At 55.8% G+C, this 26,187-nt stretch overlaps 7 protein-coding genes across 7 annotated transcripts; 3 read left to right on the forward strand and 4 right to left on the reverse strand.

Moving 5' to 3' along the window:
* Window positions 1–206: 206 nt before the first annotated feature.
* Window positions 207–2,064, reverse strand: N657DRAFT_576458 (glycosyltransferase family 90 protein; the record flags this gene model as incomplete). The annotated part of the gene is made up of 2 exons (XM_062789178.1): window positions 207–1,279; window positions 1,329–2,064. The coding sequence occupies 2 exons, from the start codon at window positions 2,062–2,064 to the stop codon at window positions 207–209; spliced, it is 1,809 nt and encodes a 602-aa protein (XP_062645638.1).
* A 532-nt stretch (window positions 2,065–2,596) lies between these two features.
* N657DRAFT_622312 (uncharacterized protein) lies at window positions 2,597–6,496 on the reverse strand. Its single transcript, XM_062790646.1, has 2 exons — window positions 6,237–6,496; window positions 2,597–6,179 (listed from the first exon to the last, which is right to left on the reverse strand). Exon 2 carries the CDS (start codon window positions 6,102–6,104, stop codon window positions 3,036–3,038), a length of 3,069 nt encoding a protein of 1,022 aa, XP_062645639.1. The 5' UTR covers window positions 6,105–6,179; window positions 6,237–6,496; the 3' UTR covers window positions 2,597–3,035.
* A 233-nt stretch (window positions 6,497–6,729) lies between these two features.
* Window positions 6,730–8,113, forward strand: N657DRAFT_600022 (uncharacterized protein). The gene is made up of 3 exons (XM_062790067.1): window positions 6,730–6,964; window positions 7,026–7,099; window positions 7,162–8,113. Exons 1-3 carry the CDS (start codon window positions 6,885–6,887, stop codon window positions 7,797–7,799), a joined length of 792 nt encoding a protein of 263 aa, XP_062645640.1. The 5' UTR covers window positions 6,730–6,884; the 3' UTR covers window positions 7,800–8,113.
* A 3,273-nt stretch (window positions 8,114–11,386) lies between these two features.
* Window positions 11,387–12,398, forward strand: N657DRAFT_576972 (phosphoglycerate mutase-like protein; the record flags this gene model as incomplete). The annotated part of the gene is made up of 2 exons (XM_062789225.1): window positions 11,387–11,442; window positions 11,510–12,398. 2 exons carry the CDS (start codon window positions 11,387–11,389, stop codon window positions 12,396–12,398), a joined length of 945 nt encoding a protein of 314 aa, XP_062645641.1.
* Window positions 12,399–12,852: 454 nt separating this feature from the next.
* Window positions 12,853–13,469, reverse strand: N657DRAFT_576637 (DNA binding methylated-DNA--cysteine S-methyltransferase; the record flags this gene model as incomplete). Its single annotated transcript, XM_062789193.1, has 3 exons — window positions 12,853–13,042; window positions 13,110–13,233; window positions 13,355–13,469. 3 exons carry the CDS (start codon window positions 13,467–13,469, stop codon window positions 12,853–12,855), a joined length of 429 nt encoding a protein of 142 aa, XP_062645642.1.
* Window positions 13,470–14,906: 1,437 nt separating this feature from the next.
* On the reverse strand, window positions 14,907–18,529 carry N657DRAFT_576549 (ras GEF; the record flags this gene model as incomplete). The annotated part of the gene is made up of 2 exons (XM_062789186.1): window positions 14,907–17,942; window positions 18,002–18,529. 2 exons carry the CDS (start codon window positions 18,527–18,529, stop codon window positions 14,907–14,909), a joined length of 3,564 nt encoding a protein of 1,187 aa, XP_062645643.1.
* Window positions 18,530–20,557: 2,028 nt separating this feature from the next.
* On the forward strand, window positions 20,558–21,394 carry N657DRAFT_99963 (uncharacterized protein). Its single transcript, XM_062797634.1, has one exon. It carries the CDS (start codon window positions 20,669–20,671, stop codon window positions 21,305–21,307), a length of 639 nt encoding a protein of 212 aa, XP_062645644.1. The 5' UTR covers window positions 20,558–20,668; the 3' UTR covers window positions 21,308–21,394.
* The last annotated feature ends 4,793 nt before the right edge of the window (window positions 21,395–26,187 follow it).

Here is a 26,187-nt window from a genome sequence, read left to right on the forward strand (position 1 = left end):
AGTGTAAAATAGACCCGCAGCCCGAAGCGCATACCACGCGGTGGTCTTCCGTTGATTTTGCCGGGTAGTTGTATCAGCCCTCGTCGTTGACAGCTGTCTGTACCTTTGTCATGGTTCACCTCACGTAACTCTGACGGCATGGGGCCGGAAGGTATAGAGGTTATTCTGCTGAACTCCATGAGAGCGTGTCTTTAGCCCTGGTATTTCTACCTCAGATCCCCCACCCACCCCAACACCTCCCTCCTTTCATCGATAACCCTTCCATACTCCAACAACAACCTCAGCACATAAATAGCCATATCCTCCTTCCTCAGCACCCGTCCCGCCCACTCCCTCCCCGCCAACGCAATTCCCTCGCCTATCCTATCCCTCCCCTCCCCGCCGAGAAAATACCCCAGAATACCCCACCAGTCCCCAAACCGTGTATCCATCGGCACGAAGTGCTTCCAAGCGACCAGCCTCGCATCATGCCATTCCCGGAACAGCGTGGCCTTGACCGGCACGCTGGTCGATCTTAGAAAACCAAGGTATCGCCCGCTAAACGAGTTGCCGTCAATGTCGGGCAGGTACTTGTGCTGAAACTGCGCGGCCATCGGCACGCCCTGCGCCGGGGAAAAGTACAGCGCCGTGTAGTTGCACGAGGGGGAGAAACCCTCGTGGGAGCAGGCCAGTTCCGTGAAGGCGACGTCGGTGGCGTCGGCAATCCAGCCGGCGAGGTCGTCGGTGGGGAGGGCGTAGCGTCTGTCTGGGAGGGCGAAGTTGGGCGGCGGGGGTTTGGCTTCTTGGGCGGCGAGGATGGTAGCGTTGTTCATGGCGACGAAGCGGTGGCGCTGGAAGGCGCGCCAGTTGGTCTCGCGGTTGCGGCCGCCCGTGGCCACGCCGCGCCAGATGGCTGACGGGTGCTTGTGTTTGGAGGCCCAGGGAATGGAGGCGCCTTCGGCGCCGAAGAAGCGCTCTTCTTCGCTCCAGTATATGGGCGCTGGGAGGAGGATGTCGTTGTTGCGGGAGAGCTTCGAGCCGCCGAAGACGGGGATTAGTGACTTGGTTGCCGAGACACTGATGGGCTCGACGAAGAAGCCTTCGAGCGCTTGCAGGTCTGGCTGGTGGCAAAAGTCGGTGCTGAGTGTGTAGTTGGCGACATAGCCGTCTTCCATGTGCGTAAGGCTTAGGCTAAAGGGGCTGGCGATATAAGGCGGCTTATCGAAGTCAGTAATAACTTGAGCCTGGCGGGCCGGGCTATTAGGCGGGCACCCGCGGCGCGCGATTAGCCAGTAGTGCTCTATCTAGTCAGCGTTGTTCTCTAGAAGCAGTAGCCAAGGTAAGCGTACTATCATGCTCCCACTGCACAGGTGGTATATCGCTGTGATCCTGGGGTGCTTCCTCGCTTAATGGTAGTGTACTGAAGCTAGATACCACGCTCTCAACATCAACGATCCTCCTCGTCTTAGCCGCCTTCTTCATATGTACATCTATTTCCTCCCATGGCACCATCACACGTGGCTCGTCCATAGGGTTCAAAGCAAGATCCATATCCGGTAGCAGGTGCTCAATGGTCTGAATCATATCGAGCCAAATCTGGGTCCAGAACCAGTCGCTACTTGTCGACGCCTTGCCATTGCGAATCTGAATTCGCATGTCAAAGTCGCGCGCATCCTTGCGGATCTTGGCGGGCTGGACGCCCCAAAACGGTTCTAGGTCCTGATATATCTGGTCCCAGAAATCCTCGACGATGATGGCGTCTCGTTCCGTGGCAAACTCGTACCATTTGTCGAACCCTGGTGGGGGGTGTCGGCCTCGGCGCTTTCGGTAGGCGGCGGCGGCGGCTGCGAGTGTTCGCGTCGACTTGGACAGCTTGGCTGCGGATTCGTTCTCAGCGGTCTGGATCTGAGCGTCGATGGGGTGCTTGTTGATGTCATGCTTTCGTCCCCATGATGTTGCGCCAGTCAAGTGCCCAACCCAGAATGCTCTCGTAATCGATTCTGGCAGGAGCTCGATGGTCAGCGTCAACAAGAGAGCCGCCACAATGAAGCGACGAAATGTTGAGGGCCGGTGCGGGGATCTCATCTTGTGAGAGGGTTGTAGTCAAAGCGCGGAAGTCAATTTCGCAAATTGCCGAGGCAGTCAATTGCGGCGCATGCCAAAGCGATCATGCCAATTGCTGTCGGGATCGGAATCGATATTGAGATAGGTACCTAGTACATCTTCAGGTGGTCATTATGTAGATTGCCATAGGATCGGCAATGGAAAAACAAGAGCGTGGAGCATGCGAGCACGCGCAAAGGGACACAGAGTCGGGGAGTCGCGAGGACGGAGGGATGGGAGGAGAGCAGGGGTGAAACCGAACGGAAGCAGCCGACACAGAACTGGGGAGCTGGGGCACTTGGCGGGCAAGGGTGCTGTTTCTGACTTTGATCCAGGCATGTGACAGGGAACTAGGCCGTAACAGCAGGGCGCTTCAACCCCTGGCGCGGCGGCAGATCACCAAAGAGCCGTCCCAGCGGCACGGACGTCACCTCGACGAAGCCGTGCTCTTGACCATCAATGCCTGAATTGCACTGTGAAAGACCAGCCTTGCTAACCCATCCGCGCCCCTCACCGCACCCCGATTCCTGTCCCCGACTGCACAGTTCCTCCACCACCCGTGTGGCACTCGCCCTGGACCGAGCGGATCTGTACGGGAAGGCGTCGGCCGCAACCTCGCCAGCTAATTCAGAGCCGACACCAGGTGTAAAGGAGAAACCGGTGCTCTATACCTTGAGTCCCCGTACGAGGCCCACTCGATTTCTCTGGCGATGGGAGCACATGTATAATACAACACAACTCGGGCAGAATTGTTGCCTGTCCCTGGTCCCTAATACCACTGTTGTGCCTTGTCCCTTGATCCACCAGTCCATGTAACACAGCTGTCTCAAGAAAGCATGGACGTTCCCTTGGCAACCCAAACCCCTGGGCAAACCTCCCAGAATCCAAACTCGCAAGCCAGCCCATAAACATCCGGTGCCATACACCCCATGAAAAGCATCACAACAATCCTACTACCCCCTACCAATCCTCCGTCGTTTCGGGGCACCACCTTCCCCGTCCTCCTCCCCATCCCCTTCCTCCCCAACCCCATCATCCTTGACACTCTCCGAACCTCCTCTCTGCCCAAGCACACTGGCCTGCCGCGTGCTCGTCCCCGTCATCAAGCCCCCAATCCCAGGCGGCGGGGCATTCCTCCTCACCTCGGCCGAGCGCAGCTCACTAAGCAGCTTCTCAACCTCGACAAACATGGCCCGCGCATCGTTGACCACCCCAAACTCATCCACCTTGTACCCCAGCACGCCACTGTCATGCACGACACCACCCCCACCCCCGTCTCCCGCCTTACCACCCTCCTCATCCTCATCCACGTCCCTCAGGAAAGCGGGTCCCGGACCATGATGCGGATCCGGATTGTACATGATCGCATTCGAGAACATGTGCGCCAGCTCACGATCAAGCTGCGACGAGTTGACGATACTCTTGGGCGGGACAAAATCCTCGGTCCGCGGGAGCCAGACGCTGCTCGTTCCCGGGTCGCCCCCCTCCAGCGCCGAGGCCGCCTGCTGCGCGGCGCGGTTGCCGTGGTTGATGGCGGCGCGGATGGTCTTGAGGTCCGTCGGCTGCTTGACCACCTTGTGGTAGCCGGGCGCGTCCTTCTCGCGGATGGGCTGGGCAAACATGTTGGCCGAGCGGTGGTGCACGATCTGCTCCATGGCGGAGCCGCAGACCTTGTTGAAGGAGCGGGTCCAGAGGACGAGTCTGGGTCCTTCGGTCGGATTGAAGTCGTCGGGAAGGGGATTGTCGCGGATATGGTTGTTTGTGGTTGAGGTTGGGACCGGGACCGGCGTGAGGTCCTCCCGCTTGCGCTTGGTTGATCGTGGGGCCTGGGGCCGGCCAGTGGCGCTCTCCTCGGCCGTCGTGTCGCCGGCTTCCGTTGACGGTCGAGGTGTTGTCATCTCGTCCTTAACACTAGATGGCTCAGGCTCGGCGGCTTGGGCCCCGTGTTTGTTCTGCAGACCGGCTGATGGGTTCGGAGCGGAACTATCCTGAACTCGTGACGGAGCTTGGCTTGGCTTAGACTTCGGTGTCTCTGCTGGAGTATCCCGCCGATGTGTATCCTTGACCCGGAGGGGGGCCTCGGGCCTCAACACAGGACTTGTCGGCTCATACGCCGGACTAGCGACGTCATCATACCCCAGACGAAACTCAAGGCCAGGCTTGGGCGTCGATGGAGTCGAAGTGGACACCCACTTGGTGCCACTGCCACCTGCGAACCTTGGAGGAAGGACAATTGCAGGTGTCTGAGGCGCAGGAGGGACGGGACTGAACCTGGCAGCCGGCGTGGGTGTTGCAGTAGCGGGCAGCCGAGGTTGGATGCGGTCAACAGCGGGCGGGCGAGGCGGCTGATATGGAGAGCCATGGCGCTGGGTTGCATCTGCATGGGCGGCACCCGGGGAGGGAACACCCTGCGGAATGGGATGCTGGGCATACGGAGCCTGCAGATTCGGCGGAGGCCGTTGCTGAGGAGGGATAGTGACGGCTGGGCTGGCTCTTGCCGGCACATTGACCGGCGGGTTGGGCGTTGGCGCGATTCTTGGACTCCCTACAGGACCGGGATGGGCCGGGCCTGGACACGTCTGAGCAACCTGAGCAGCGTGCACGGGGCCAGTCTGGCCCGGGGATGCAACAGGATAGCCTTGATACTGAGAGTGGTAAGGAGGTTGGTACTGAGGAACGCCGCTCGCTCCGGGGCTGGTAGATAATGGTGACTGTCTGGTTGTTCCCTGGCCACCGGCCAAATCCGTGGGAGACCTGACGGTTGATTGGATTGGAGGTGCAAATTGGCTGGTGGAATGCGGGGGGATCGGCGGGGCCTGCTGCTGCTGGGGCATCGGCGTGTTTGTTTGTCCCTGCATTGGTACCGGGCTAGGATGGGCCGGCGGTTGCTGAACTGGTCGTTGCTGCGAAGGCGTAGGATGTGGTTGCGGCGGATATACGTTGGGCGGATGCTGCGGCCAATTCGCCGTCTGCCGCGGAGGAGCCGCATTTGGTTGATATGGTGGCTCCCACTTGAGCTGTCCTTGAGCAGGTAGCTGAGCAGGAACCGGTACAGGAACGGGCGACTGTCTGGGCCCCACCGCGCTCTCCGGCCGCTTGGGACCCTCAGCGGTAGCAGGCGGCGCGGGTGACTGTGGTGGAGGAGGCTGAAATGGCGTAACACCTTGCGGCGCCTGGAGCACCTGGGGCGTCGCGTTGGATGGTTTCGCGGTCGCCGTTGGCCTCGGCGTAGTGATTCCGAAAACCTCTTGCTGGCCGGGTTGAGAGGAGCGAACGTGTTCCGGGTGCATCGGCGCGGGTGAGCGAGGGGCCTGGGGCAAGCTTTCCGGAGAAGCCAGCTGTGTAGGTGAAGGTCCGTTCATAACCTCTTGCCGTTGACCCGGGTGCGGCAGCAAGGGCTGCAATGCCCGAAGTGTATGCTGAGGCGGGACCGGGATTTGCGGCGGCCTGGACGAGGTCCCTGGCGAGGGCCCAACCGTGTTGGCCGGACCGACACCATGCTTCCCAGCGACGTCTGGCACACCATTCGGGCCCTGTGGTTTCGGTTCGCTTTGGGGTTCCCGCTCTCCAAGCCTCTCCAGCTCGCCTATCTCCCCAAGCAACACATCGTACTGCCGCTCTAACTGCCGTATCTCGTGGACCGCTTGCCGTAGGTAAGCGTTGTGTAGCTTGGCGTGAGCAGCCTCAATCTTGTCAAAATGTTGGAGGGCGTCCTTCAAGGTCAACAGGGGCGGGGACTGGAGCCGGCGCCTCTTGGACGCGGGTGAAAGCGCGCCATCGGGCCCGGGTGTATCATCGCTCTCGGTCCTGATCTCCTCCCGCAGCAGCCGCAGGAAGAGTTCCCGCAATGCGTCGGGCTTCAGTCGTCGAGGGTCGTACGCGGGGCCATTTTTTACGAGCCGGTTGTTCTGTAGAGTCTCGGAAATGCGAACAAAGTTGTCGTCTTGGAGACCTAACTGGGCGATGCCGCGGAACAGCAGGAGGATTTCAAGCGGCGTGTGCTGCGTCGCCGGAGTATTCATGCCCCAGCCGATGGCATCCCGCGGGGAACCGAGGGGACCGCCGCGGTTCTGAAGAAGATGAATCGGCGCCACGATCTGCGAGTCCCAGAGGGGTCAGCGGCCACTTGGGTAGGTGACGCGCACATGCGCGTACTCAAACGCGCCGAGTCTGAACAAACCGGCAGTCCAAGCCCCGCGCTCCTGATTAGAATGGGAGATGCAATGGGGTCGCTCGCGATGAATCTCAGCCGGCGCGTGCCTTTGCTCGATTGATTCACCGATCGTCTGACACTGGCAACGAGTGACAAGCCGCAGATGTATGTCGCAGATCACGTGATTAGTTGTTCGTTGCCGTCAATGTGCGATAACTAGCGATGATTGCTTGGTGTTCCAGGACGTCGAATGTCACGGTCAATGGGCGAAAAGATTGGGGTCCAACCCGGAGGACGGAGCGGCGAGCAGGCGCAAAAGAGAGTGCTGGAATTACAGTAATATTACAGGTATTGACACGAAACGGTCTTGAGCTTGGCTGGCAAGGGGACCCGGCAAAGCTTTGAAGGAATCGTTGATCCAACCAGCCGCCAAGCTGGCCCCCAACCCGAAGGTATAAAGGTACTGTACCTAGCAGTTTTAAATGCTGGGCTCCCGCGGGATCCGGAACCAACCGGTACTAACAGCTACACTTCCAGGCAAGCACTCAGGCTTTACCGCACCTTGTGTGTGTTTCCTGACAAATCATCAATGATAAATGAATCATAACACGCGAACCTGTCCCGCTCGAGAAATCTCCGCTGCTTCGTGATGGGACATCACAACATCCGCTTTGAGGGCGACCGGTACTCGGACCATGGCGCCTGGAGTCCGCCAACGAGCAGGGCAAAGTGAGTATTACTTCCTGCCGCTCGTAAATAGATTTCCTTGCTGACGGCCGAAAAAATTCAGTTTCTGTGAGGAGGACTATGTGGTCACCTTTTACATCGCCGAGTTCATCAACGCCCTGACGAACTTTGCCTATGGTATGCATAATAGTTCTCACCCGCTCTCTTTCTCCCTGCTCCTCCGCTGACACTCTTTCCAGTCTACTTCGCCCTGAAGTCCATCTACCCCCGCGGCCGCATGAGCAGCAGCCGCCCCAAACCAGACTTCATGTCCCTCTCCCTCCTCGTCCTTGGCATAGGGTCTTTCCTCTTCCACGCCACCCTGCGCCAGACCCTGGAGTTCGTCGACGAGTTCTCCATGCTGGGCCTCACCTGGTCCATGCTGCAGGCCTCGCTCACCGCCCGCCAGCCGCCCGCCCGCGTACGGCTCATCACCGTCGTCCTGGCCGTCGCCTACCCGTCCTTCGCGGCGTTTTACTTCTGGTCGGCCAAGATCGTCTACCATTCCATCGCCTTTGTCGCGGCACTTTTGGTTGTGCTGGCGAGGAGTCAGTACACGCTCCATGTGCTTCTGCCCACGTTTCCGAAGAGATGGGATTGGAACCGGAGGATTTGGAAGGCGTTGGGGTGGTGTGTGCTGGGCTATGTGCTGTGGACGGTGGATTTGGAGTACTGTGCCGAGCTGAGGGCGTTGAGGGGCAAGGTGGGCCTGCCGTGGGCTTGGCTGTTGGAATTCCATGGCTGGTGGCACATTTTGACGGCTGCGGGCGCCAGCCAGGCGATGCAGGTGGCCAGGGAGGTTAGGGAGGAGTTGGAGAGGGAGGGAAAGAGGGAGTGAGGCGCGACGGTGTAGTTACCGGCGTTGCTTTTATGTGTGGTAATTTTTGTGGCGGATCTAGACGATGATACCAGGGGCCGTACAGGATAGAGCCGGTGTTGGGTTATACAGATGCGGACTTGATAAGCTCTCACCGGTGGTGCTGGGTTAAGCATCATTCAAGTAGGGTTCCGACTCACTAAACAAGAAATCAACCTCTTTCGGCGATAGGCACCATCAGCGTCTGAGAAGTACGTTTCCTGCAGCCCATGATCCAAGCATGGCCCCACTGCAGTGATTCGTCCATGATAGACACGAGGCAGACAGGTAATAGGAAACTAACAACTATCAACATACATAAATAGGCTAGTTCAGGTACAATACAGTACAAAAGCATTCTCGTCACTGTGGACAGGCATCCAGTCTACTCCCAGATATTCACTTACCAATTCTTATCCTGCCTAGTCATATGCGGCGTTGTTATCGAGCCTATCGTCCATCACGTCGTCGCCCGTGCCAGGTCATCTCCTGCTGCCTGCGCAGCCCTGATGATATTCCGTTGCGTTATCCTTGTCCATTGCTTCGTCCTCTTCTGCTGGCTCTTCATCCCCCCATTCCCCCCTTCTCCTGTTGGCCATCCTCCTGTCGATTTTTCGTGTTGCTGGGCGTCTTCTTTTTGGGCGTCTGTCTCACCACTCTTCATGCACCCCCATTATCTTGCGGAGTTCCTCGAGCCGGGCATTTAGTTCAGGAGTCATGTCCTCTTCTGGCGTCTCCACAAGCTTCCAAGACTCGTCTCTTGTCGGCCCGCTCCCGCTTCCAGTTCATGCTGATTTGAAAATCCGCGTGGGCATGCTGCTTCATATAGTGCGTGTTCTTCACTGTCCCATCACTGAGATCCTTCCAGGACATCTCCAATCGTGAGTATCTTGGTGGGAGGTTGCCTATTTCTTCGACTCTGTTGAGATACCTGGTATACATGACGGAGTGGGCAACGCCAGGGACAGGCTTAGTAAGAAGGTCGAAGATGGAGAAAGGAGATAACTCGTCGACATAATCCATAGGACACACGGCCGGACCCGTCATGGCGCTTGAACTTCTTGAGATGGTCATGAAACATAGCACGGAATTGTCCTGTTCTGATGACGGAGTCTCAATGGTTGTCATCCTCGCCTCCGTGGTAAAGGTCTTCGGTGATGATGGTCCACAGGGCTAGCGACCCTGAATCATGTTGTAACGCTCGAGATTCTGCTCATTGATTAGTTGACCTCTGGTGGTCGTTGAGAAGTTTCATTTCATGGAGCCAATGCTTGCGAGCTCCGAGTTCCTCGTCGTGCAGGAACACATGCTTATCCCGATAGGAAGAACACCATAGTGCATCGTCAATCTTCTTCAGGCGGCACCGGTGACCGTCGGCGACGTCGGCATCATATCTCAATGAGCTTTCTTCGGGCGCCAATTGAGCCAACACCGGCGTCGTAAGCACCAGGAAGACCTGTTCCCTCGTGATGCGAGTCGCACAATCGTAGACTCCGAGTTTGGCGTCAATGAGAAGTCTAAACCAAAGACAGAACCGGGATAGGTTACCGTCTTCTTGACGGTCAAGATGACGACGTCAACGTCGCCTGTGCCGGGTTTGACTTGGGAGTCATGAATCGCTTTAAAGGAGTAATACATGGTCAAAAATGAAATCAGGTGAGCAGCACGCTGCACACGCGGCGGGGTGAGCGGCGAGCCATATTGGTGCGTGAGGGCTCTAGCCTCTTCGCCGGGTTGCGAGTCGATCGAGAGGCCGAGGATGAAGTCCGAGGGGTCTGAGTTCTGATCGTAAAGCAGGAAAGAAAGCTCGAGATAGAGTGTACGGGTAGGCTTGCGATTTGAGTTCCTGTGTTGTCAGAGCCGTCACTCGTCGGGATGGAAGAGACCGGCTTTCTATTTTTAGTGCGCCGTCCGGTATTATATCAGTTTCAATTCGGTACACGGACACTAGTCCGAGGTCAACACCCGAGGGCCTGCCGTCAGATGAAGCCATACTCACTTCAGTATGACGTTCTGACTCGATTCAGTCGAGGACCGCTTTCCTTTGAAGCTCGGCTATTATCCCAAGCGGGACGGACTCGTCAAAGCGGAATCTCAAAGACGCGAGCCTTAGAGTTTCAAGAAAATGACTCGCTTTTGTTGACGTCCGACTGAGCTGTGGTATTGGTTATTTGCCTTCGGCCCACTAACTTCCAAGAGGACACCAAAGATAACAGCAAGGATTGAACAAAGGTTATGATATCTCCAATCCTACCAAGGTCATTGGGTATAAGCTGCGGATGTAAAAGGCCGTCCCTGCTACCCGGAAAAGGGCCTCAGACTACGATAGCCAGTTGCAGCAACACCTTTGATTACACCCCTAAGAGACCAATGAAGGTATCCTCTGGAAACCCACCGTAGAAGTTCAACAGGTGATCTCTCGATTTAGCTAGGACACCAACCAACCGTGACATTTGCCTGTCCCCCTCGTAATTGAGCTCAAAAGCAGGGCCAAACGAAAACGGAAGAGTACAGGGTTGGGGAATTCGTGAACATAGGAATAAGTTGAACGAAGCTGAGCCGACTCGGATGATAGCAAAGGGGGTATATTAAAAAAGAGACAAAAGAGTCCCAAGGGAGAAATTTGAAAGGAGGCAAACATGGAAACAAGTACGGATCATTACTGGGAGCGACGGAAAACTCGAAACCTCTCAGATCAGGTCCCAATCACCAAGCATGCTAATTCCTATTATGCATCGGCGCTTCACTTGATGTCGGATGGCATGGTTCCGTAGTCGACCGGATATCATCGCTTACGGTATCGGTACGTTGGCGGCTACTGTATCTGGAATTATGGTGAATGGCTCGAATGGAAGGTACAGTAGCATGATACAATGCTTAGCGATGTTGCAAGACTCGGACGGCGGACTGCAAAGTCAAGGGGACAACTATGATACTAAAAAGTATTGTAATTAAATAGATATAATGGTCAGGATAATGAAAAGGAACATGGCAAGCCAAGTAGCTACGCGGCAGGGTCTACTATAAATACAGAGTGGGCTGTGATGTCGGAAAACAGGTGCGCAAATCCGCCGGTTCAAACGACTGGTGTCAAATCAAACTATTAAGGTATCCCGAATATTTGTAACACGCAATGAGTCAAAGTCAAGGCATGCATGAGGTTAGTGGAACGCTTACCACCTACCATAAGGTACAGTACAGTACCTATACGTTGATTAGGGCCCTGGAGTCGGGTGCAAAACGCAAGATTGAGGTGCACGTAAGGTTGAGGAAATTGAACCCCACCAGGAACTGTCAGCTCTCAGTGTCGTTGGCACTTGGTAGGTTGGCTTGCTGTGGGCCCAACCAACCACATGGAGCCAGCCCCACTCGGCCATACAAATAGATTTTTTCCACCCGCAAACACATTCTCCCGTTCCATCCCCCCATCAACAACAATCGCAAGTTCCCTCACCAACAAGCACGGCATGCCCATGGGTCCGGCGCACCGCACCACTGTGCTGCGCGCGCCCTAGCCCAGGCAAAACCCATGCCTTGATTTGTTTTCCCAACCCAGAGACCAAATTCCAATGCGGCTCTTCCTCGTCCGCCACGGCGAAACAGTCGACAACGTCGCAGGCATTTAGTACGTTTTTCCCACCCAACAGCAATCGAGCAACCACCCAAGGCACCGTGAACTGACATTTCGCCAGCGCAGGAACCCGCGACTCGCCTCTCACCGCCCACGGCGCGCTGCAGGCCCGCCGTCTCGGTGCACACTTGGCCGCGCGGTCTGCTACCATCGGCGCTGTCAGGCATGTCTTCTCGTCCGATCTGAAGAGGGCGGTCGAGACGGCACAGGCTGTGGTTGACGCCCAGCTCCCCCTCGCCACGAACAGTAGCAAGAAGACCGGGAGCGGAGATCACGTGGTGGATGCGGCGCCGTTGAAGGTTGTCCAGCTTCACGACCTGAGAGAGCGGGATTTTGGCTCGGCTGAGGGCAAGAAGTTTAGCCCGGGCGTAGTTGGCGCTGATGCCGAGTCGCAGGATCAGATGCGGTTGCGGGCTGAGCGGTTCGTGCGGGAGTGTCTCGTTCCGTTGTTCACGGATGAGGAGGCCGCTGCCGGCGGATGTGTGGTCGTGGTTGCGCACGGGTTGATCCTTGAGTCGCTTCTGCGGGTGCTGCTGGCCAGCTTTGGTCCTGTGGCACTGACGCGGCCGGCGAGTCCCAGGCTGGTGGGCTGGAGCAACTCGGGCTATGTCGAGCTTGTTGTCCGGGTCGACCATCCCAGCACGCCCGCGGTCACGGATGGGCTAGGTGAGGTGTCTGGTGAAAGAACATCTGACCTGGTGCCATCCACTGCGTCACTGGTGCAACAACCGAAGATTACTTTATCTGTGGTTGCTGCCAACGTGCTGAAGCACCTCGAAGGCTTGAAAAAGACTCGGGGTGGCATCGGCAGTGCCCAGTTTGACAAGCGGCAGAGGACTGTGGACTCGTTCTTTGCTCCGGCGGCAAAGAAGGCCAAGGTTGGCCTAAGCCTGGAGGAGGCGGAAGCCACCCGACACCCATCCGCGTACGCCAAGGCGGATGGGTTGTGACACATAACTTGGTAAGCCTGTTGTTTTTTTTTCTACCATCTCCTGCCCTGCTTTTATGATGAGGGAAACAAAGTTCACAGACCTGTACCGAAACACTATGTGGAAACACTTGTCCAACCGCTATCTGAGACAGCATCTCTCTCTATCCTGTATTGCATATCTGGATTACCAGGCGCTAACAGTTGGAAGCGCCAGGTTGCGTCCTCGGATCCCCTCCCTGTAGGAGAGCTAGTTCGAAGAACGCACCTAGGAGAATGATTGCTTCACCGAAGTGGTGTCGCCTTCCGTTGATGGGCTTCATGAAGGAGAGGATCTGGCGGCGGCTCCGTTGACTATGGGTCGCGCGGTAGCATCGAGAATGCAAATCATGGCAGCCCAGCCCGTTTCATGCCTTTGGATCAGTGACATCTCAATTCGACGCTTTTATCGATTCCCCATCAATTCCAATCACCCATCATCCCTCTTCGTCCTCATCCTCCCCCTGAGAATGCTCAATCTCCCCTCCCTCTTCAGAAGGCAAGACTCGCGGAAACCAGCCAAACTGGCCAAAGTCCACCATCAACTCTCCCAAAGCCCCAGTAGTGACCGTCACGCCCTCGGCCTGTAGCGCCGCCGCCTGATTTCGAGCTCCCGATGGCTGGGATCTGGTTCTGCTGTTAACGCCCTCACAATCCATAATGTTGAGCCTGGGATCTTGGTGGATGTGCTTACCGAGGAGATATAACCCCCTTGGCGTTGATCACTCGCTGCCATGGGACATTGTCGTGGTTGAACCGCGCCGACGTGTCGACCGGCAGGTGCTTGAGGCAGACACCTACTTGGCGGGGGCGCTGGGCTGAGGTTTGATGTTGAGTCAGCTATCACGTGCATGAGTCTTGGATGAGGAGAGTTAAGTGTGAGGAAACGTGAGTGGTGCTGCGCGAGGGTAAGGTAATGTGTAGGCTGGTGACCCGTACGAGTGCCGATTAGCTTGGCAATGTGCCCGTAGCTGGTCACTTTGCCGGGCGGGATCTCTTGCACGGCGCTGTAGACGGCATGGAAGAAGGCTTGGGCTTCGTCGCTGCGGGGCATGGTTCGTGTCGGGAGAATGGTTGCAGAAACTGGAGCTAGTGATGGTTGCCATGAAGCCACTTCCTCAACGTCCGGCGTCGTTGGCGGCTGATCGGATCGGGGATTTCGAAGACCCGACGAGTACAAACTGACCCTGGTTTGTTTGTTAGCGAAGAGCTTGGGAAGGATAAGAGACAACGGCAGTGTATGGTATCCAGCTCGTTCTTTTCTTCCGCTTTTTCTTACTTTTTCTTTATTTACTATGCTTCTCTTTTATTTTCGCACTTTTCTTCATCTCTTCTTCTCTTCTTCCTCCTTCCTTTCTTCCCCTCTACATACTTCTTTCCGATTTCCGACCTTCTTTCCTTATTGTATTCCCCTTTACCTTTTCTAATTGGGCCCGCCATGTGCCAGGCTAACAAACAAACCAGGGTTGGACTGCAATGAACACGGAGCAGGCGTTGTAGGAGGATGGCATCACCATCAAAACCACAACGACGCCTGAGCACACAAACCACAAAAAGATTGATGAAATGCATCACTACATTTTAACTATCCCCAAGACTAAGGGGGGAACCCAAACCAAACCGCGCTATGCTACCAACATCCACCGATGCATCCATCGCCTCGTCGATCATTTGCAAACACCCAATACGCCGGCATCCCATTTTCCACCCTCCTCTGAAACTGGAAGAAAAATGTGCCCGACACAGCAAAATATACACAAAAAACCAAGCACTTAAGACATATACATCCTCCCAATCAAATACCCAAGAAACCTCGGGACCCAGCCAAAACCCAACCAAAAAGCGCCCCTGAAAACTCCGGTCTCACCCAGCCTTTTGTTTTTACCACAGCCACCAACATTGAACCATATGCACTGAACTCACACAACTCAGGATCCTGAAGGACAGACACGATAAGAGAACACAGAATGGTAAGAATGCTACGCCGTCTGAATCTCGGCGAGCCAGAGACTGAGACATCGCTATGATCGAGAATAGGATAATATCAATGGAAAATGGTGAGGTGGTCGGTTATTGGTGTGTGGCGCGAGCCGTCGGTACTTGAGTGTCTTATTTTCTGTATCCTCGTGTTTCCCTGCTTTTGTTGGGAATGGTGGTACAAGCGTCCGTCGAACTGGCGTCTGGGACTTGAGGAAGAGGACTTTCTGTTTGGATGACCTCCCGTCGAACGGCGAAGGGTTATATCCGGTCGGAAAACAGTGGCGGTCGAGGAACGTCATCCACAGCCAAGTTGCCGGCAGGTTCGGGTCGAGATCAAAGATGCTGAAAGGTCGAAAAAAGGAACAAGGGTATCACAAGAAGACAGGAAGGTTAGTGTAAAACTGCTGCAGAGTGCGCGGGGTGGAGGACATTGGTGTGTTGGGGGGGCCGGGGGGATCGCGCTGCCTTGTGAATCACGGAGAGTGGCGGAATGGATCCGCAGGGATTAGAGCTAGGCGGATATGCTGTTGCTTCTCATCCAGCTGAACATGCTGCTGCTGGATTTTTCGGAAGGCGCTTCGATGGGCGTCCGCAGTTGCTGCATTTCCCGGGGCTCGAGCAGAAGACTCTTCCGGTAGTTTGTCGCCTGGGCGTTGGCGCCCGCGCTTTCCTTCTCGCGGACAATGTCGATTTGCTTGGTAAGCCACTCCTGGAGCTCCGGCAACTCAGCAAGCCGGTAAGGGATCTGGAAGCGTTGGACGTCGCCGATGATCTTTGCAGTTCGGGTGTGCTTGTCAAAATTGATGACCGTCATGCCGGTGTCTGTCGTTCGGGTATCGGGGTTGCCCGCGTTAACGAACGTGAGGTCGGTCAGGAACATGCCGAGGAAGGGCAGGCATGGCGGCACTTGGTCGTGAAGCCGCGCTCGCAGGACCTTGAAGTTTTGGTTGAACTCAACACTGGCCTGTAACGACTTGAGGTTATCCTTGCGCTTGCCTGGCACAGCCTCCCACGTCATCTTCAGACGTTTGACGCTCGTGTCGTTAAGTCCACAGGTGATAGCCGTGACGGCGTCGTAGTTGTGGAGCTGGGAACAGTGTGTGGCGATCTTGATCCACTGCTTGATGACATGTGCTCGCTTCTTGACCTCCTCATATTGAAGAATACTGTCGACGACGAGATTTGTCAGCCCCGTGGTGAAGGAGGACATTGCCTTCACAGATGGCGTGCTGGTACCGCCCTGCTTCGTCCATTTCTCACCCAGGAGTTCTTGCGGTGAGATGGAGCAAAAGAGCGTCATTTGCTTCATGGTCAGCTGGCGCGCGAGCTCGAGTGGGTCAAATTCGAGGATGGACGGGGAGCCGCCTCCTATCTTCCAGTTGTTCAAGGCGTTCAACTGGCTCCTGGTAATGGCGGGGGCGGGAAGCGGGGTGTCAGGTGGGACGTATTGCGAGACGGCGGTGTTGGTCTTGCCCATGGATGAGACAAGACGTGGCACCAGAGTGCCATCGACTGCGGACACCTTCTCGGCAAGGTCGAGGAGCCGTCGAGCAGCCGACGGAATCACAGCAGCCAGTTTGTGCTCGGCAAACTGCCTAATCAAAGAAAGCGCCTCGTTGTCCGTCTCGGCTCGCCAGTGCGACTCGAGCCAGCCCTTGAAGACGTTGTATGTTCTCAGCCGCACAGGACCGGCAATGTGCTGAGATTCCCCGACATAATCAAATCGGTCGATCAGGGCTTCAGTAAGTGTGACCGGGCTGCAGAAGAGGCGGAAGGTGAGGTAAAAGGTCGACACAAACATGGCGTCTGGGGTCGACTCGTGGGTTGTGAGGCGCTCGACCAAAGCGGGCAGCGAGCCCCCGGTGACCTGGCCCTCCTTGTTAAAGATCAATTCGTGGGCAAAGGTTTTCGCCAAAAGCCGCGACTCAACGTCCTCATCTTCAGTCGCCGCCAGGCTTTCTGTCACGCTCAAATTTGACAATGACGGTTGGGCTTTGGGTGCTTGGGTGTTGTCCGGGGTCGTCGCCCGAGTCGAGCTCTGGGAGATGAGGCTCGACTCGGAACCGCGACTGAGGTAGGTGCTACCAGACCCAGCGCTCGATGCGGTCATAATTTCGGACCGGAAAGAGTGGAACTCGTTCTCTCGGGTGGCAGAATGCTCTGTGGGGCTGTAGTTTTCGATCGGGAACGCTGTGGTTGAGAGCTTCGGAAGCGGGGGTAGGTCAGGGCGGAGGGAAGAAACGGAGGAAGCGCGGCTGTCCAGGTGGAACGATTGTGCATGCGATGCCAGCAGCGACGCGTGTGACGTCGGCTGCTCTGAGACAGGGGAAGTGACCTGAGGAACGTCCGGGAGCGGTTTGTCGATCGAGATGGCCCGGGCGTGTGTGGACGTGAGACTGGCCACGGAATTCGCTGTCGATGCGGTTGGGGTTTCGGATAAGCTCGACTCGGCAATACTCCCCAACTCGGTGCCACAGGAATTGGTGTTTTGATCTTGAACAGGAGCCAGGTCGGACAAGCCAAAGTCGATGCCGAGGCTGCAGTCGTTGAACTCGAACTCGAAGTCGCCGATGCGCTCGATTACCCATCTCGTCTTCGCTATGCACTCCCCTGTAGCTTTCACGCACCCCGTCGCCGCTCCCAACAAGCGGCCGTTGTCGTGTGGCACGATCACGTCGTCCTCCATATCGGCCTCGGAACCGGTGAGAACCCCGCGTGCCGTGTGCACCAGATCTTGGATGCGGCTGTACATGGCGGCACGGGCCTGCTCGAGCGCATCAATGCTTATCGGAGTGTGTGCGCAGACAACCTGCACCACTGCGAGCAACTCTCCGCCCGACGTGGCCGACTGTCTGACCGCAATTGCGAGGCTGGGACGAGATTGAGATTGGAGTTGCAGCCGCCCGATAAAGGATCCCAGGTGCGAGAGGAAGATATCGTGGCATTTGCTGAGCCGCTCCGAGACCAAATTCTCTGCCCGCGAGCACGAGGGCAAACCGGCGAAGCTGACACGATGCGATATGGTGGATGAAAGTCGATTCGATTGTGCCATGCTGTGCTGGGATGATCGGCGCACATTCGTGTTGCCCTGTAGGGAACAAGCAGATGACAAACGGGCGCTGCACGCCACCAGCTCTGATGGTGTCGCCTCGGAATCATTGCCGATGTTGTCAGCACGGGACTTTGCAGTGGTGGCGTGGTCCGCCCCAGTACCCAGGGTAGCCGAGTCGGCTGGCGGCGTCAGTGGCACGAGGGCTTCCTCTGGCAGCGGTGTCAACACAGCGACTGCCGGTAACCGCGATGCCCGGTCGTCCTCCCAGATATCCAAGAATCTGACGCCCTTGGTGATGATTTTCAAGGCTTTTAAGATCATGTCGTCCACAACGTCATTTATGTCCTCGGCCACAGTGATTCTCTGCGCGTCCTGTAACCTTTTAGCTGCCTTGACCAGCGCCGTCACCTCCGATAACAATGACTTCCGACACCGCCGAAGTCCTTCGTGCCTTAACAGCAGGGGTGCCTCCCTTGCAAGGCACTGTGTTTGTTCCTGTGGGACTTGTTAGTTTACTCGGCTTCTGGGTGTTTGTTTGCGATGCCGTAACCTACCAATAGGTAGCGAACGCCGGCAATGATGCCCTTCGTGAACTCCTGGTTGGTGAATATCTCGCTGTCGTTCACTGAAGTGCTGCGCATCAAGTCCCATAAGTTAAGCAAGGCCTTTAGCAGGTGCGTCATCTCCTCCGGGTCGTAGGGTTCGCAGTAGTTGGTCGGCAGCCATCCTCTCGCTCCATCTGCGAGCAGAGTGCCGTCTGCCCAGCCATTGGTATGGATGGAGTGCACCAGCACGACGTCTCCCTCGTTCAGAGGTAATGTGACTGTTGCGTCGTTGGTCACGTAGTCGGGTTGGAAAGGGTAAAATGCCCGCAGGAAGCTGTGGAAAACGGGGCTGCTGACAGGGCCACCACAGTGCTCCTGAGAGCCATTGGGTGTCGCGGGCGGCGTCATCTGCGCGTCGGAGCAGCGGGTTGCCGAGTCAGCCGCATCCAAGGAAACCCAAGATGTCCCAAGCCTCGTCTTCTGTATCGTCAACGGAGCCACTTGCAGGCTAGTTCGCGTACTCTGCTGCTTCAACATCGCTATCGCCGGCGACTGTCCGTTTTCCCAGACATAAGTCACCGAAAAAGGGGTGAGCTCGGGTCAACGACCCAGCAATTTCGGACCGGCACTTGCTGTCGAGACTCGGAGTGCACTCGTTATTTCGTGGTGGGGTCCCTAGTCCGGGTAAAGGAAAGCGGGGGTTAGTTTCGGGTATTCGCAGCGGTGTGTGGTGATATGTGGTGGAAAGCCGAAGGTTTCGACACGGTCGAGACTGTGACATAAGATTCCGTTAGATAAGCCCCCCTGGGTCACGTCACTGCATACGCAGGCTGTTTTGAGGCTTGGGAAGATGGGCATGTGAAGAATGTAGGGATAAGCTTTCGCGGAAGGGGGCTCGGTGGGAGGAATGTCGCAGACAGGGTAAGTGCCTTGATACAGGAAACCTGCATACCAGGGAAGGGCCTGTCCACGAGTTTCGCAAGAGAGCGATCAAACCAACAGCAAAAGAGGAAAAAGCACGAGTCGCAACAGGCAAAGAGTAGTTCTCGTACCTTGTCGGCTCCGAAAGCTTCGAGCTGGATAGTCTGTACGTGGGAAAATTCGCCTTTCGCAAGTTTTATGAGCCAGACGCGTGATGATGATCGATGGGAGCAGGTGACCCGGCGTTGAGGAACTTGTAAGCGTAGTGTCTCAGACGAGTCAATCGCCGAGGGAGAGCAAGCCAAGGCTGTCCTAGCACGCCTGCTGGCAAGCAAAGGATGAGAAAAGTAGACGTCGAGGGCAAGGTCGTTAAAACTGCTCTTCAACACGGTCGTGAGATGTGGGTGGTATCCGCGGTCAGTGCAGATTCCTGTGAGTCGGGACTTGGGACGACGAAGCTGGTATGGGCGGAATGAAGATCTGAGCAAATTGCGGGTGCTCTGCACTCTGGCTTGTCAAAGCGAATGGAATTGATGACTTTTGGTGTTCTGTCACTTTGACATCAATAGGAGAGGAGAGTGATGGATGGTAAGAAGGGACCAAGTGCCTGGGAAAGCTCCCAAGGTTCGAGGTGTACATCTGCGCCTGCACCTCAGTTGTGTTGCTTCGTTCCCATTCTGCAATTGCACCCCTGACGACGAAAAGTCTCCACCACTCGCTGCAGGACAAGGATCGGCTGCAATGATTTTTTCGTCAGTTGCCCGTTGAGGTAGCGGTTGATGTGGGACCCAAATATGGAGCCCGGCAGAGTCCAGCCGTAACCAACCAGAGCTCGGGCACGGGCTCGCGTTGCTGAACGATCCCGGGTTGCGAGACCCCTAACGGTGACTGGTGGGTCAAGAACCCCCTGCCGCGAGCTCGATAGGCTCCGCTTGTTGTGCTTTATCGGCGCCGGTGGCGTGTGGTGACAGAGCAACCAGCTGGAACCTCGAAGAAGCGGATTCGCAGCTCGAGTTGGGATGCAGCGATGAGCCACCTTTCTTGGAACATGCTGACAGTGTGTCCACGCTCCATAGCATCGTCCACCGGGTGATCGACGTCGCTCCATTCAATGTCCGTGTTGTGATTAGACTTGGATGGTCTTGCGGGGTTGTCTCGATCTTGAACCGTCCGTCCGGACCAGCACGCAATGGAGTCTTTCGACCGGCGAAACCGGTTTGTGGGTTGCCCCGGATCTCCCGGTGCTGGAGCAACACACCAAGGCGAACGAAATACGATGGGTTCTGCCTCTCAATGTCTTAAATCCAAAGGCGGATGGCCACATCGAACACACAGCTCCCGATCGGTAGTACTTGTACAATACATGTACGAGGTACAGACGAGCCGCGATCTCAACTAGCCCGGCGTTTCCTTCTGGCCGACATACTGCGTACACAATACTGTGTAGTGATTAATCACTTGAATCCTCGCTGTGTCCACAGTATTGCATTCTCCGCCGTAACGAAACCTTGTTGGCCGTCTGCTCGGACGTAGGCAGCTGCATGTATATGCAGGCCTGCAGCCGCCGGCAGTCAGTCGCTTGTGACCTCAGCTGCTTCTCGATATCGCGCGTGAGCCGAGAACGGCGTCCTATCAAAACAACTCCACGCTGATGAAGCGGCTGGAGTGAATGCTTCCAGCCTCGGCTGGATGTGTTGGCGAAAGGACCGGTGAACCTCTGAGCTTGTGCCCCGTGCTTCCGACGCTCTTCCCGCCATGGTGGGAACAACAATGTCAGCTAAAGAGCGAGGCGCCATGCGAGCCATGCAATTGCCCTTGCGACACCGGGCTTGCAGATCAGAGCTGAGTGCTCGCCAAATGTGCAACACAAGGCTCTCTTGCATAGATATCACATCCTTCGTGTCCGGGGCTGGACTAGCGAGCGCTTCTCGCGGGAGGGACGGTGGCAACCGTCAGCACCCAAGCAACGGCTTGCCGTCTTGGCGTCGGGGAACAAATCCGCGGTTAGAGAGGTTAAGTTGTTACCATGGTCGGTGGTTGTCGGGTCCTCGCAGGAGCTCGCGGTTTTACCCCACGCTGCAGGTCCCAGGTCCAAGTCGAGATAAGATCCCGACCTGGCCCATCGACCGCAGCTCCAGCAGCTTGGCAACCCTGTCCGCTCATCGAGGGCCACTGACGATTTTTTTTGTTCGAGCCGACCAGCGTGGTATTGAGCTCAGAATCACCATCTGCCGACATTGTGAGCGTCCGTTTCAGTGCCAAAACTGGGGATTCAGCCGCGGTTTGAATAACCACGAGGAGAACTTTTCGGATCCCGTAACGGTGAGGGGTCCAAAAGGCGTATCAAAGCAGACAAATCTTCGGAGAAACCAAGTTTGCGCGTGCTGCTGCTGAGGACCGACACGTCAAACGACCTGGACTGCATTCTCGTCAGTGCCCGACGCTGTACGTGTAGACTTTGCCACTCATCCCGGCAACCCCACAACTTCTCGCGGAAGGGTTCCGAAGCGATAAGTGCAGGTTGCGCCGCTTGGCAGATACGCAAGCAGGTAAGACTGCCCCGAGGGAATGGAGTCGAGCTCGACGCTTCCCGATCCTCGGGCCTCAGAGAGGCATCTTCGCGGTGGAGTGGTGCGGCTACGGATACCTGGGAGAGGAGAGTGCACTAGATCACCAGCCAGTCCTCTATCTCAGATTGCAGCGACTCATCTGAAGTATCGCAACGCGACGTGGGGGAATAGGCCGAGATGCAGCCCGATTGCAGACCCCTGCATCCGAGTTGCTGCGGTCCAGAATTTTGCCGTGATTTCATGATTTTGGCTATCAGCCTCATCCGTGTTGTCCGTTGGCAGAGAGGAAAGGAGCCCGGTTCGCAATCAAACCATATTCACCTCACGTCGAGGTTGTTGTTCCAAGTTTCCAACGGCGATGAAAGTTGAAGCAGCTCCAGACTTTTAAGGTTGTCTGGTTGCTAGCTCGCCGAGTAATAACCCAGCCCCCACGCGCTCACTGCACCTGTCGGTTCCCGTCCTGCGCACTTCCGATGGCGGCGAGGTGGGGTTCCAAGCCCGAACCCAAGCAGTGCGCACTGCCTACGCAGTAGACTCGGACAAACGCGCTTGCCGGTTGACTCGGCTGTGAGGCCGTCAAACACCATTGGATTCGAAGTGTCCTGATCTGCTGACTTGGGCACCTTGACGGATGCACCCGATCAACTTCCATCAATCAGCCTGATGAGAGACCAATCTGGGAAGACATCAATATCGGTCCTACCGTTTTGCCGACTGGAGATGACAGGCTGAGCTTCCCATGGAGCAGGATCACGCGACCAGTGAAGCTACTTTACTCGACACCAATCAACTCGTGATCGGTATGGCGTTTTCGTGCTACGGCCAGACGAAACGAAGATGCGACCAACCAGTCTCTCAGATCCCAAACTTCCAAGTGTCATCAAAAGAGACCGGCGATGGTCTCCTCCTCCACGAGGCAGTGTCACTGGTTTGTCGAACCGCTGTGGCCCTCCATTTGGCATCTTCTATTAAGTAACGAGCTGTTGTGTCACAAATCCGGCGACCATCGAGGATAACATCGCACGTTGACGGCACACGTATGAGGCACCCAATCAACGATTTTTTGCTTCCGTGATTGACGATGAGGTTTCTCTGCTCAGCGCTTTGAGGGCCCCTCGTCGACCAGCTGCATCCTCAACGGGCTTACAAGCACGTGTCGTCCAAGAGAACAGGTGGCTTGAAGACCGCGAGACGGAATCGGCGCAAGCTCACCAAGCACATTCCCCGCAAGTTGTGGATAGGCGGACTCATCAGAGGCCCTCGCTACAGTTCAATACTGGTTTGTGGTAATGCGGAACTCAGATATGAGCGAAGCTTCCTCTTTTCACTTCAACTTCTGATATTCGTTCGCCCTTTCCCTCTTCTTACCTAATATTATGTTCATCTTCCACTTCTCACATCTCTTCCTTTTAAAATTTTCTATATATTTTCTTTCTGTTTTATCTTCCTTTCTTGTTTTCTTCTATTATTATATTCACCTTTTTCCTCAACTGCCTTAGGTTGTGCCCGCCATGTACCACGCTAACAAACAAGCAAGGGCTAGATAGTAGGGCTACCCCTGACAGACAACTCTCGAGCTCCATTGGGCCGGTGTTTTTTTTATCGCGTCTGGCCCATTGCAAAGCACTGCCAGAAGGCTCTGACACATCATCGTCAATTCAAGAGCGCCGATCACTTGCCTCCATGAGTATGGCGGCAAGCCGACGATCATCACAACACCGAGGCAAAGTGCGTGCCAAAGTGGTCTGTTGACAATCATCAGGGTCCTCCCTCGACCGCAAGGCGCACGTGGGACGCTGCTGTGGATGAGCCTCGCCAAGGCTTGCGCTCCAGGTGAAGCCACCTGGGTCCTGGACACTGGACCCGTTGCCGTTTCCTTTCTTTTTGTCTCATGTTGATTCGAGATGTGGGAGTTTCTCAACAACGTGACAACCTCATCACCAATTTCTTGCACACACAAGGTCTGTCGTGCCGATGGACGCAACGGGACATCAAAACCCAGAACCAGAAGATCGGCACCGCTAACGAATTGTCAAACCACTCCCAGCGCCAATGATGAGCTCTATCTGTGGCGTATTCGAAGCACACCATACAATGCACGTAATCCGTTGACCAGACACGCTGCGAAGCCGACTTCTGGTCACCTCACCTGTCCTGTCCAACGAAACCCCACAGCTGCCTACCGTCTCGGCACTGGGGTAGTTGCATGCAGACGTTGTCGGCTGGATATGGAAGTTTTGCTGCTCTTGTCGATTGGCAAAGCGTCGCCTTTACCCCAGCTCTCGGCGCAAGGCCTTGTTCAGGCGAGGCCTCCGCTCCGCCGGCAGATGGTCAATGAAAGGAGTCCCGCCGGCCAGGCCCAACGCCGTGCAGCCGGAATTACCCCGAAACGCCAACGTCGCGATCCCGGGATTCGTGTGGATACATCCGCAAGGATGGAGACAACACGGGTTCAAGAATTGCCGAAAGCATTCCCAGACGCCCCATGATCGCGAGGCGCATGCCGAGGCCGTAAGGACAGGGCTGAGGCTGAAAGCAACTTCCCCTCGGGACGTGCAGCGGTTGCGAATTGTAGGAGCAGACCCGTCGTAGACCTTCACCAGTGGACTGGGAACGAATCTGTCCCAACGGAGTGGTTGAAACGCAAACGAACCGTTCAATCATGTCGAAGCCCAACCAACACATCGAAATGAACTGCCAGGGTAAACTGCGTATCCGAGGGCCGGGTTAGACCAGGGCACTTTCACGCTGGTGTATGTTGTTGGCGCGGACGGTGCCGAGTGGCGACAGAAAAGGACCGGAATCCGTTCACATCTGAGATCATTCCGCTTGTGTGCAAACACACCGAGTTCGTAGTATCCGCGCGGTCCATAAGGCAGCCCTAGCACCAGTTAAGCTGGGCCCATTATACCGTTTTGCCTCCTACCAACGTTTCATCTCCTCCAAGCCCTCGAGCATGTGTCTGAGTTATTCATAGCTCAACCCCATCATGCCTTCGCTGTCACGTATCGACAATTGCTCTCAAGGTACGTGGTGTATACCACTTGAAGGTATTCCGTTCGAGCAGTATATTTTCGTTTTCAGGCTTTCGATGATGGTACCGGTATGAAGCAACTAGAGGTTACCTCTTATGCCACGGATCTAGTGATAATGCAGTTGAAACGAAACGTGAGCTGCGAGGGACAGGCAATCAGACAAACCCCGTTTCGCTGCAACCCCGAGCCCCCTGCGGCCGGCTGCAAAAGAATCCGGGTTTTGGGCATGGGCCAAAATGTTTGCGTTGAGTGGATCAAATGATTGATGATCTGTGACTAAGAATAAGATGGACTCCATCGAGCGCAGGCGCGGCGGATTACCACCACAGGACACTCATCGATCTGCAGTCCTTGGTTTGGATGAGCACCTCTCCATTGGCTTTCCACTGCCAACCAGAGCCTGAACCAGGTGTTCGGTGCCGCCATGCAGCCAGCCGATAAGTGACTCGGATCAGTTCTCTGGTTCTGAATCCACTGCTTCTTGCGCCAGCTCGGAGCATACACTGTATGATTCTGACTCTATGCCCAGGAGATGTCAGCTTGAGGGTTGCTCGATACACACAACACAAGAGATATAGAAATGGGTGCCTCCAAGTTGCGCCGTGAAGGCGTCGCCATCTTTTCCTGAGCTCCGTCGGTTGCCACAGTGTATCGAAACAAGACCTATGCCACTTGATGGGTAGTTAACTTATATTCAAATGAAATGTCAAGTACCAATAACTCAGACAATCGTTTACCACGGCAGGTCATGCGCCTTGGAGTCTGAGCGCTGGTGTTTGGTAAGCTTTGCCGGCTTGGGTCGAACGGGTGCATGAGGAAGCGTGATGCTGCGGACCCGTCCTGTCCACTACGGATGGAGGGAATGTGTACCATGCAGTTCACCAAGTATTATTTGAGACCGGAGCACAACTCGAAAGGGAGACATGAGGAAGGGGTGATGGTCTAATAACACCACGAGCCCCTGGATAGTTAGCATTGGTTTCAAGTTGCCGGTGCAGAGATGCCTGCTCCTACAACATTGCTTAGAAGTCAGACTTGACATCCGAGTTGGCCGTGATGCAACCCTCTTCCACGTGGGTTCTTCTTTCTGTTATGTGCCCTGTATTGCGGGCTTTCCCCTCACTCTCTTCTTCGCTAACACCGACGAACTTCGGTTCTACAAGTACAAGCCTGTCTGCAGCATAAGTCACAAACAGGCCGCCGGAGACGCCTTACCCCATGCCTGGCGCCTCAAATGGGGTGGCCGCACCATCAACCCGGAACAGGCCCTTTGATGTCTCGGATCCATGAACAGGCAACGGCAGCTCGACGTCGGGTAATAATGGGATTTGATGTTCCTCCATACATTGAGCACACCTTCGGTAAAGTGCGATAGTATGTAATAGAAGTATAGTGCCTGCGTCTACCCGCGACATTTCTTATACTTACCTATTCAACGGTTGCCCTAGGGACTAATTGAGTGGCGAAGTACGGCCAGGCAGGTGATTAGGGATTTGCGGCATTCCACCATACGGTAATCTGCACGGGCCGGAGAGGAAGGCATTTGAGGTCTCCCTCGGCAATGAATACCGTATGTTGCCATGTAAATGCACATGTCCAGAGATTTTGTAGAGCAGGCCCATTGTGCAATTGGCGTTGTTGTATCCACATTCACCGAAAAGACAATACC

Source organism: Parathielavia appendiculata (assembly GCF_033297405.1).
Source record: "Parathielavia appendiculata strain CBS 731.68 unplaced genomic scaffold N657scaffold_10, whole genome shotgun sequence".
NCBI classification, from domain to species: Eukaryota; Fungi; Ascomycota; class Sordariomycetes; order Sordariales; family Chaetomiaceae; genus Parathielavia; species Parathielavia appendiculata.

Excerpts from the sequence above, each read along its gene's own strand:
- N657DRAFT_622312 (XM_062790646.1), bottom strand. The coding sequence starts at position 6,104 with ATGAATACTCCGGCGACGCAGCACACGCCGCTTGAAATCCTCCTGCTG.
- N657DRAFT_600022 (XM_062790067.1), top strand. The coding sequence starts at position 6,885 with ATGGGACATCACAACATCCGCTTTGAGGGCGACCGGTACTCGGACCAT. Across the intron at positions 6,965-7,025 it reads CCGCCAACGAGCAGGGCAAA|TTTCTGTGAGGAGGACTATG; the intron begins GTGAGTATTACT and ends GAAAAAATTCAG. Across the intron at positions 7,100-7,161 it reads CCTGACGAACTTTGCCTATG|TCTACTTCGCCCTGAAGTCC; the intron begins GTATGCATAATA and ends CACTCTTTCCAG.
- N657DRAFT_99963 (XM_062797634.1), top strand. The coding sequence starts at position 20,669 with ATGGTGGGAACAACAATGTCAGCTAAAGAGCGAGGCGCCATGCGAGCC.